This window comes from Bufo bufo, chromosome 2, assembly GCF_905171765.1.
Source record: "Bufo bufo chromosome 2, aBufBuf1.1, whole genome shotgun sequence".
In the NCBI taxonomy this organism is placed as follows: Eukaryota; Metazoa; Chordata; class Amphibia; order Anura; family Bufonidae; genus Bufo; species Bufo bufo.
In genome coordinates, this window is record NC_053390.1 from 474,540,075 (window position 1) to 474,552,314 (window position 12,240).

A 12,240-nucleotide genomic window follows, 5' to 3' on the forward strand; every position below is an offset into this window, starting at 1 on the left:
CGTATATCCCAGTTCTGGGACGCCACCTTTTTTCCAACTAGGAAGAGATATATAGATAGACTGAGAGATAGGCTGAAGAAATTCCACGGCTCATCCAAGGCGTAAAAATAAATCTAAAGGCTTTATTCACCAGACACGCAACGTTTCGATCCGCTTCCTGGGATCTTTCTCAAGCAGTGACTGAAAGATCCCAGGAAGCGGATCGAAACGTTGCGTGTCTGGTTAATAAAGCCTTTATTTTTATGCCTTGGATGTGCAGTGGAATTTCTTCAGCCTATTTGTTTGGAGGGGAATCGCCTCCTCAGCCGCTGGCACTCCGCCTATACCTAAGAGATTGCTGTGCTGTCAAACTTTTTTTTTTTTTTTTTTCTTGTCTAGACTGAGAGATATATCTATCTAACGCTCTTACAGGTACTGTAGTCAGGCATCGGCTGGACTATTGTCCCTATATGTCCCTAAGTACAAGGGAGGGCAGCTAGGATTGCCCTACCTATCTATACATAGCACTCGCCCCGAAAGACGCACCTATTTTTGAGGAGAATATGAAAAAAAAAAAAATTGTATTAAAATGTGTGCTTTTGGTGGGATTTGGACTAATGGTGGTCTGTGGATGACAGACTGTTATGAGGAGATCTATGGATGACCTTTATGGGGGGGATCTGTTGATGACACACATGGCACCGTAGAGTGGGTTCACAATAGCGTTATGGAGTCTGTTATGACTTTCCGTTATAACAGGATTATAACGGAATCCATAAGACGGAAGGGCGGATCCGTTTTGATGCTAATAGACTTGCATTATGACGGAATGCAAAACGGACGCCTTTAAAATGCATTCTGTATGCTCTCCATCCTAATAGAAGTCTATGGGACTCAAAACGGATCCGTCTGGTTCCCGTTAGGCAAGACTGAAAACAAAGTCCTGTCGATAGGACTTTGTTTTCAGTCTTGCATAATGGGAACCAGACAGATCCGCTATGTATTCCCATAGACTTCTATTAGGACGGATCAAAACGGAATGACTCTTAAAGGCTTCCGTTTTGCATTCCATCCTATGGATTCTGTTTATGTTCCTTTATAATAACCCTGTGATAACAGAAAGCCATAACGGACTACATAACGCTAGTGTGAACCCACCCTTATGCTGGTCCCCTCATGGCCATGTGTTAGTGAATAGTGACCCCATTACACCGGGCCCCAGTCATAGCAGTCTTCACATGTGACGTCCATTGATTTAGATCCTGAAGTGGTTCTGCTAGGGTTGCCACGATACAAAAATTTTGTTTCGATACCATTAAAAGGTATTGCGATTTTGGAACGCTCAGACCATAATAGAACTGTCCTATCCTATTTTGTGGGGAACAAGGTGACAAAAAAATTGCTAATTATTTTCCGTTAGTGTTCACCTGTAGAGATGAGCAAATTTCATATTTTTAAATTCGTTCACACTTTTTTTGGTGGTAAAAGGTGAATTGCGTTGGTGAAAGGTGAATGGATTCCATTACCACGGACCATAACTCAATTCTATGACCGAATGCATAACAGAATACCTTTTAGAGTCATTCCGTTATTCATTCCGTCATAATAGAAGTCTATGGGCTGCAAAACAGATCCGTTCCGTTATGCAGGGGAGTCTATCCAATTTCATATAGACAATCGTAAAAAAAATAAAAAATCTCAACATACAAAATAAATTTTTTAAACAAAATGGTGGTTTCCTGTCAAATCTAGTGTTGGTTGATAGCATCTAGTGTTGGTTGAGAGGACAGGGACCCACAACATCAGATGAACATCCTATTAAGGTAGTTAAGCTTTTTACAATCCTGTTGACCGGCCAACATATGTACCAAAAAGTCGCACACAAAAAAATGCTTTGTTTTCCCGTTCTCCACAGTGTGAATAGCAGCTGATATAGGGAGTCCATTACATCAAATATCCGTGTTGGTATCAAATCCAGAAAATATAGTGTAATATTTTATATTCAGAAAAATATGATCAATATTATAAAACAGTGTAAAATGTATACTTCATAGTCCCTTTTGTACCTGTAATCCCTAAACGCGATAGTCCCAATAATTCATATCTCTATATACATGATTATTAATGTGAGAATCAATGTCCATGATTACAGATGTAGCATAGCTAGCGATCAGTTTTCACATAGCATTACTAACCAATCACAACTTCTCCGCCTTCACTCCGAAATGTAACAGCAATACACAACAAAGCCAATAGATGGCAGTGTTAACCTAAAGTACCTATTTACACTACACTAAACTCGATCTTCCTTTGTTCCATGACTAGTATACACAAATAAAAATTAAAACATAACTTTATTCTGTAACAAATAAAATATTTATCTGGAACATTTTAAACTTTTTTCTTAACATTATTGTACTATCTATCATCCATAATATTTTTTTAACCTTTATTATGCAATCTACCATCCATAATTTCTTTTATAAATAATTTATCTATAATTGAATTTCTATTATGAATTTTTTTTTACCTATCATTTTTTTTATGGATACTATATTATTTTTAAAGTAAATAATTATCTATTATCTACAATAGACGACATATAATCTCACAAAAGGATATATGCCAAAAGCCAGGTATGTGCAAGCCAACAACCTATCCAGGAGACGGGTACAGTCAGCATACCTTACAATGGCAGTCTTATGTGCAATGAGACATTCAAGCCAATCTCTCATCTGAGCTGGTAAGCCTCAAAGTTGCTTGAATCCTGCTGGATGGCTTGGGGGACCTGCGCACCTAGATCATTATCATTAGGGTGACAAAAATGGTAACAAAAAAAAAATTGTATGCCAGCTAACTCTTCTCTCACTCTGGACCCAATCTAACGACGTGTGAATGGACCTTTATGTTCAGGATATATTGCTGCATGTTCTATAGTGTGTATTTTTCCACGCATCTATGGTTCCATAGAAGTGAAAGGAGCTTGCGTGAAAAACAGAAGGCATCTGGTGAAATGTGTTTTTCACTGATGGTTGCTAGATGTTCTTCAGTTTTTCTACACGTGCTTTAAAAACACATGCAATCTGGATGAACAAAAAACTTGAAACATTGTATACAATCGCAGACAAAACTGTGAAATTTCCATCAGTTTTTGCCTGAACAGGTCCTGCCTCATTCCATATCACTTGTGTGAAAGACTCTTTACTTCTCAGATGCTGCAGTTATTATTGAGGCCGACATCTGAAGCTGTTAAACAGTGAGGATCTGAGTTTTCTCTCCACCCTGGTAACTGCAGGCAGGTTTCAGCTTTGTAATGCAGCTGACACATGCGGTTTATGGAGCGCGTATATGGTGCGCGCATGTGTATGTGTCTGTGTATCTAGATGGATAGATGTGTATTTAAATAGGTGTGTGTGTATGTATATATGTATTTGTGTGTGTGTATGTATATATATATATATATATATATATATATATATATATATTCGTATATAAAAGTTGAGCAAATGCTAAATCTCTTTTTCCTCTGCAGTACTTATGCATCTCCTTCCATTGCTACACGGAAATGTTCATGGAAGCAAAACCATAATTAAGGAGTTTCAAGAGTGCTGTCAACGTGCCATGTTCTCATTCAGTGATGCAGGCAACCCATCAGTTTGTGACTCTGTAAGCCCAAACTCTCGAAATCAAACCAACATTAATATACCATCAAAAGCTCGATTGAAACGCATCATCTCTGAGAATTCTGTGTATGAGAAGCGTCCAGATCATCGTCTGTGTTGGTATGTGCACTCTGATGTGTTGAAAAGCTTCCAGCAGGAAAGCCTACCTGTGCCGTGTCAGTGGACTTATATCACGCAGGTGAATTTGTATAGCAAAGATGAAATTGGAAACGGTGGCTGCCAAATGCAGACAACGTACACATCCAACAAGAGAAAAGCTGCTGGTAGTATGCCGATCACAAAATTTATGAAGAAGGCTAAGGCTTTAGTAACAGTCAGTGATGTAAGTATTTTTTAAGAACATGTTAACAGTTTTCATTTAAGAACCTCTAAACACTTGGCTAAATGTACTATTGGCCATATTGCCTCCTTTGCTGTCTTGATTCATTTTTGCATTATACACTGCTTGTTTCCATGGTTACGACCTCCTGCAATCCAGCAGCGGTGGCCGTGCGTGCACATTAGGAAAAAAGCACTAACCTCTGGTGGGCAGGATCTCGGAAGTGTACATAGGCTGATGCTTTTTACTATAGTGTGCAAACATGACCAATGCTACTGGATTGCAGTGGTCATAACCATGGAAATGAGAAAAATATAATGCGATGAAAAAATGAATCAAGAAGCAATATGAATAATTAAAATATATTAAGTGCCTTGTATTAAAGGGGTTCTCCAGATATTAAGAAAATTAAAATATGTAAATATTACTTTATTTTAAATATATTCCCAAATACCTTTCATTAGTTATAATGGCTTGTTTTGTCTAGGCAGCAATCATTAGGAGAAATTAAATGGCCAACGTCCTATTGGTGCATGCAAAGCCTGTCCTAATCACGTAGAAGGACAAGTTACTTCACAACACTGAGGTAATGAGCTGCCTTATCCTCTCTGCTCTACTTGTCAGAAATTATGATCCTGAATACAGTTTAATATGATCTTCAGCTGAATCTCTGTAGGATTGAAGTTCATGCGGAGACCTGAAGTACAGAGAGGATGTGGGGATGTGGCCGTGTGATATAAGAAAGGTTTTGTGTACTAGAACGGCTGCCATTTTATTTCTCCTAATGATTGCTCCCCAGACTAAACGAGGCATTATGACTAATGAAAGATATTCGGGAATGTGTTTATAGTAAAGTAATATTTAGGTATTTTCATTTTCTTAATTCCCAGAGAACCCTTTTAACTTTGTGTACATGATAACCCCTTTAATAATTCTTGTTAACAAAATAAGGCTCTTCTTACTCTGCTGTCAGAGACTCTGTTAAGAACCTGTCTGCAGCTTAATTAGAATTGACTGAAAGAATAGCACAGTATGCAGTGTTAATCTTGTCAAAATGAGACAACTCTTTTGGATCCTTGATGAATGGCTATTATTTTTTAGATTGTACTCTGTGCTACCACACATACAGGAGAATACAGCACTACATACCTATTAAATTTAGGGATTTCTAATATAATGTAGACATAATTTCCTCTTCTTGATTCAGCCCACGAGACTTCCATGACAACTTGTTCCAGCTACATCTGGTCTCTGCAGTGTTTGCCACACAGGCATCTTGGGTTCCTTTGTCATCATCTTCCCCACTATTTCAGTGTAAACTCCCCATCCTTGTTCCCCCACAGTATCATCCACCACCAATGATGTGCTCGCTGTACCCACCAAAACCACCACAGACTATACTTCAGAAACAATCAGCGTTAATAATAAAAATAAAGTTACACACATAGCGGTTCCTTCAGTACTTGTCACTATGCCCAGAAAATAGTGTCCCTCACAGGGTGTTTTCAAACGTTGCATATTTTGTGGCAGAATTTTATTGCAACTGAAAATTAGTTCAATTGATTTGGATGGGACAGCAAGCACATGATTTCTGCAAGCCGCATTCATGTAAGGCTACATGCGCACAAACGTTGTTTGTTTCCATGTCCGTTCTGTTTTTTTGTTTTAAAAAATGTGGACCCAGCAAAAAATGCGGACAGCACACCGTGGGCTGTTGGCATCTGTATGTCCGTTCCGTAGCCCCGCAAAAAAATAGAACATGTCCTGTCCTTGTCCAATCTAGGCATTGTTAAAATGGATCCGCAAAAAATAAAAATAAATGATTTCATCCGTTTTATTTATTTTTTGTGGACAGCAAAACACTGTCCCGTACATGTAGCCTAAATGGAACTGATTTTCATTACCGTAAAATTCTGCCACTAAATCTGCAGTGTAAGAAGACACTCTTATAGTGCAACAGTGTTCCCCAAAAATAGTGCTAAGCTGCCAGTGCCCCCTCCACACACACACACACACACACACACACACACACACACACACACAGTGCTCTCAAAAGTGCCAGCAATAGTAATTCGCTCCCAATGTGCCCTCACTAGTAAGTGCACCCTTCAGTATTTTTCCCAATGGTAATAATGCTCCCATAGTGCATCCATTAGCATTGTGCCCTATATAGTGTGCCCAAAAATGATGCCTGTGTCTCAGTTGTAATAATGCCCATCGTAGTAAAAACATTTCCCATAATTCTCAGTATTCAAGCTATTATACCCTCAGTATAAAAAAGCCAATCATTTTGCTCCCAGTGTTAATTATTCCTCCATAGTATGTAAAGTAGCAAAATCCGCCTATAATGCCTTTCTACAGTGTCCCCAATAGTAGTAAAGCCCATCATAGTGCACGCCAGTAGTAATTCCTAACTGTATTGCTCCCAGTAGCAATAATGCCCCCTATCCCAAGTATTAGTAATGCCTTCCTGTAGTTCCCCCATTAGTAGTAGTTTTGTTGCCTCTTCTTAGGAAAGCCCACCACAGTTTGGCCAGTAATAAAGTCCCTATAGTGGATAGTGGACCTTATGTTGTCATAGATTTTACAGCTATTAAAAGGCTTATAGCTTTATAAGCTAACAAAGCTAACATACATAGAGACACACACAGGATACAAAAAGTCTGCACACCCCTGTTAAAATGTCAGGTTTCTGTAAATCGTTTCAGAACTTTCTCCACCTTTTTAATGTGACCTATAAACTGTACAACTCAATTGAAAAACAAACTGAAATCTTTTGGGCAGAGGGAAGAAAAAATATAAATAAAATAATATAATATGGTTGCATAAGTGTGCACACCCTTAACCCCTTAGGGACCGGGCTCATTTTCACCTTGAGAACCATGCCATTTTTTGCAAATCTGACCAGTGTCACTTTATGTGGTGATAACTTTAAAACGTCCCAGGGGCCAACCGGTACTTCATGTGTCCCCAACAGGTTAAACTAATACTTTGTTGAAGCACTTTTTGATTTTATTACAGCACTCAGTCTTTTTTAGTATGAGTCTATCAGCATGGCGCATTTTAACTTGGCAAGATTTGCCCACTCTTCCTTGCAAAAACACTCCATATCTGTCAGATTGCAACGGCATCTCCTGTGCACAGCCCTCTTCAGATCACCCCACAGATTTTCAATCTGATTCAGGTCTGGGCTCTGGCTGGGCCATTCCAAAACTTTAATCTTCTTGTGAAGCCATTCCTTTGTTGATTTGGATGTATGCTTTGGGCCGTTGTCATGCTGAAAGATTAAATTCCTCTTCATATTAAGCTTTCTAGCAGAAGCCTGAAGGTTTTGTGCCAATATTGACTGGTATTTGGAACTGTTCATAATTCCATCTAGCTTCACTAAGGCCCCAATTCCAACTGAAGAAAAACAGCCCCAAAGCATGATGCCACTACCACCATGCTTCACTGGGGGTATGGTGTACTTTTGGTGATGTGCAGTGTTTTTGCGCCAAACATATCTTTTGGAATTATGGCCAAGAAGTTCAACCTTGGTTTCATCAGACCATAACACCTTTTCCCACATGCTTTTGGGAGACTTCTGATGTGTTTTTGCAAAATGTAGCCTGGCTTAGATGTTTTTCTTCGTAAGAAAAGGCTTTAGTCTTGCATCTCTACCCCATAGCCCAGACATATGAAGAATACGGGAGATTGTTGTCACATGTACCACACAGCCAGTACTTGCCAGATGTTCCTGCAGCTCCTTTAATGTTGTTGTAGGCCTTTTGGTAGCCTCCCAGACCAGTTTTATTCTAGTCTTTTCATCAATTTTTGGAGGGATGTCCAGTTCTTGGTAATGTCACTGTTGTGCCATATTTTCTCCACTTGATGATGACTGTCTTCACTGTCTTCCATGGTATATCTAATGCCTTGGAAATTCTTTTGTACCCTTCTCCTGACTGATACCTTTTAACACTGAGATCCCTCTGATGCTTTGGAAGCTCTCTGTTGACCATGGCTTTTGCTGTGGGATGCGACTAAGAGGTACTTTAGCCTGTTGGGGACACATGACGTACCGGTACGTCATGTGCATTTCCGAACACCGCTGCGCGGAGGGTGTTGATCGGAACTGGGTGCCTGCTGAAATCAATCAGCAGGCACCCCCCCGTATCTGTGATCGCGGCAAACCGCAGGTCAATTCAGACCTGCGTTTCCGGGTTATTCGGGTCTCTGGTGACCCGATAACCCGGAACAGGATGGTGATCGGTGGGGTGATAATACACCACCAATCACCATCCTGAGAGGTGATGGTGACATCACCTCTCAGGATCGCTTCTGATTGGCTGCAGGGTGGGTGGGAGTTTTAAGTTACTACAGCTCTCCTCCTCCTCCTTTTCTGTGAGCGAGGAGAGAGGAGCCTGCATTGGATCTCCTGACCCAGCACCCCCCTTCTGACCCTCCACAAAAGGTACATAGAGATAGTTTTTTTTAGTTATTCCCTGTGAGACCCTAGACCCCCCAGAGGCGCAGTAACTTCACGTCCGCTTGTGGGACCGTGCAGAAAAATCAACTCAGATTCCCGTATTCAACCCTCCAGAATGTCCCCCCACTATGGGTGTTAGCGGGAAACTTGTGTGGGACCGTGCGGAAAAATCAACGTGGCCGCCCTACCCACCTCCTCCAGGTACCTATCCCCAGGGGTGAGACCCGTGCCCTTACCAGGGGAAACCTGTTGCTGATCAGATATAAGGACAAGAGGGATGTCCTTGTACTGTCCATAATTCACGGTAACTGCATCACCCCTGTCCCTGTGCGAGGTACCGCGGCAACAGTCCTCAAGCCCGATTGTATCGTCAACTACAATCTGTATATGGGAGGAGTTGATCTCTCTGATCAAGTCCTCAAGCCATATAACGCCATGCGCAGAACCCGGGCATGGTACAAAAAGTTGCGGTCTACTTGGTACAGGTTGCCTTGTACAACTCTTTTGTGCTGTCCTGGAGCTCTGGCAACACAGGGACATTCCTCCAGTTCTATGAGGCAGTTCTCTCAAGGACCTGCAGGAAAGAGCAGGCCGGAGTACCTCGGGAACTGGAGGCACCCGGATCGTCCCTGGCCAACACTTTCCAGGTGTGGTCCCCCATACTGCAAAGAAGGGATGGACCCAAAAAAGGTGCAGAGTGTGTCACAGGAGGGGGATACGGAAGGACACCACCACTCTGTGTGACACGTGCCCCGATCATCCGGGCCTCTGCATTATTGGTTGCTTCAGGGAGTACCACACTTCCATGGAGTACTAAATTTATAATCCCCTTCCCCAATTTTAATTCCATTTAGCCACTAATGATCGGAAAAAAAACTATGGTTCTCAGACTTGAGACACTAAAACAAAAACATTTTTTTTTAAAATATTTTGTAAAACAAAAAAAAGTAGACATATTAGGTATCGACGCGTCCGTAAGAATCTGCTCTATAAAAATACCCCATGACCTAACCCCTCAGATAAACACGGTCAAAAAAATATAATAAAACTGTGCCAAAACAGCTATTTTTTTGGGCAAATTTTCCATTTTAATCCGTTTTTTTCCAGTAACAAAGCAAGAGTTAACAGCCAAACAAAACTTAATATTTATTACCCTGATTCAGCAGTTTACAGAAACACCCCATATGTGATCGCAAACAGCAGGGCGCAGAAGGAAAGGAACGCCATATGGTTTCTGGAAGGCAGATTTTGATGGCCTTCTTTTTTTTGTCACAATGTCCCATTTGAAGAACCCCTGATGCACCCCTAAAGTAGAAACTCCATAAAAGAAACTACACCCCCTAAGGTATTCAAAATAGATTTTACAAACTTTATTAACCCTTTAGGTGTTCCTCAACATTTTATGGCAAATGAAGATGACCTTTCAGAATTTCTATTTTTGTTAACCTTGCCTCACAAAAATGTAATATAGAGCAACCAAAAATCATATGTACCCTAAAAATAGTCCCAACAAAACTGCCACCTTATCCTTTAGTTTCCAAAATGGGGGGCTACATCCCACACTTATGCAACCACATTATTATTATTTTTTTTCTTCCCTCCACCTAAAAGATTTGTTTTTCAATTGAGTGGTACAGTTTATAGGTCACATTAAAGGTGTAAAAAGTTCTGAAATGATTTCTTTCTCTTTTTTTTTTTTCACATCACAGAAACCTGACATTTTAACAGGGGTGTGTAGACTTTTTATATCCACTATATATGTATATGTGTATGTATGTGTGTGTGTGTGTGTATATATATATATATATATATATATATATATGAAGACGCAGCACACTTGTCAATTGGGTGCAAAATCAGGCCAATATGAACCAGCACCAAGGTCCCATTCAATAAAAAGGAAGAAGCCAGCAGCACACCATTAAGATCAAAAAAACACCTGAGGTTTATTTACCCAGTGTCATGTAGCGACGTTTCAACCGCTTGTTGCCATCTTTCTCAAGCTAAGAAAGACCGCAACAAGCGGTTGAAACGTCGCTACATGACACTGGGTGAATAAACCACAGGTGTTTTTCTGATCTTAATGGTGTGCTGCTGGCTACTTCCTTCATATATATTATATTAGAAAAAAAGGCAGCACTCCGGCAGAACATGAAAAAAGTGGATGGGTTAATAACCCATCTAGCAGCAACGTTTCAGCTCTACTCAATGGAGCCTTTGTCAAGCTGTGTTAACATGTGCCATACATGATATATAAATACTAGTGCCAATCAGGTGTAACATAATTACATAGTTATCAATAAAAAAATCAAAATGTGATCAGTTTGAAATTCCTCCAAAAAAATACATGATTATACAGTGCTTATTCAATTTGTGACATGATTACATAGAACCATACTTTTCTAAAAATCATCTAGTGCATACAGTCCATAACGTGACATGATCCCTGTTGATAAATTGATCAGGTGTATAGAATAAATCAATTGTGCATAATAAAATCAATTAAGTCTCTTTTTAGTCCATAGTCCAAATGTGACCATGGCATCTGATCAGTCCGGAAGCGGAAGCTGCGGGCTTCTGCTCCGATAACAGCGTTCCCCGGCTGAGTTCGGGGAACCTGTTACATTGATCTAATAGACCAAAGCCTCATACAGGCCACTAGGTGGCAACACTGTATTGTTATATTGGAAATTAAGTGTTCAATGATGGCTATATAGCCATCAATGAACACAATGGGCAATCTAACGATTGCCAGTTATGGTCACCCAGGATGACTTAGTTACGTTTTTTAGAAATATAAAAAAAATAAAACAGAAATTCAAATCGCCCCACTTTCCTTAAAATAAAAATACTTAACTAATAAAAAAATAATGCGCGTCGCCGCGTGTGAAAATGCCCATACAATTAAAATATAACAATATTAATGGCATATGGCGTAACGGGAAAAAAAATAAAAACTGCCAATTTGCCATTTTTTGGTCACTTCAACTCCCCAAAAAGTGATTAAAGTCGCACACACACACTGCAAATTGGTATCACTAAAGCGTACCGATCGCCCTGCAAAAAATGAGCCCTCACACATCCCCGTACACATAACTACAATAAAGTTATAAGGAGTCAGAATATGGTGATAAAAAAATATATAATAATTCTCCATGGATTTATTTTTTTCAGTATTAAAACGCAAGAAAAATTATAGAAGTGTGGTATTGTAACAGTACTGTACTGGAGAATGAAAATAACAGGTCAATTTTACCACATAAGGTACATTGTAAAAAAATAAAAATAAAACCTTTTGTCAGAATTGTGTTTTTTTCCCCCCAATTCTACCTAGTTTTGGAAAAAAAATCGGCTTCCCACTACATGGTATGCAACCGTAAATGGCGCCATTAGAAAGTACAACTTTGCCCTCAAAAAATAAGCCCCCATAAGGCTATGTGAACAGAAAAATAAAAAAAAATAGGACTATGGGAAGGCTGGGAGTGAAAAACAAAAATGGAAAATCTCAGGGTCCTCTAAGGGTTGTTGTCTCGAGCATTGGTGGTATATCTCTGTCTCTAGAATGGAGCCCACAAAGTGAAGTAAAGTGGAGCACGCGTGTGTGCCCGCCCTCCATTCATTTCTGTAGGACTGAATGATTTCCGCCGTGGTGGCCGTGCTTGTGCAGTACGCTTCCCATTCATTTCTGAGAATTCTGAAAATAGCCTAACCAATTTTCCAGCCCCCCCATAGAAATGAATGGAGGGCGACCGTGCATGCCTGTGCCTGCTATGTTAACCCCTTCCCGACTGCAA

At 40.1% G+C, this 12,240-nt stretch overlaps 1 protein-coding gene across 1 annotated transcript in view; it reads left to right on the forward strand.

The window, feature by feature from the left end:
* The window catches only part of LOC120989557 (chromatin assembly factor 1 subunit A-B-like), a 148,696-nt gene that overhangs the window by 88,603 nt on the left and 47,853 nt on the right, over positions 1-12,240 (forward strand). The window contains exon 8 of the mRNA XM_040417744.1: positions 3,512-3,984. Coding sequence (XP_040273678.1) covers positions 3,512-3,984 — 473 coding nt within the window. The remainder of the gene's footprint in view (positions 1-3,511; positions 3,985-12,240) is intronic.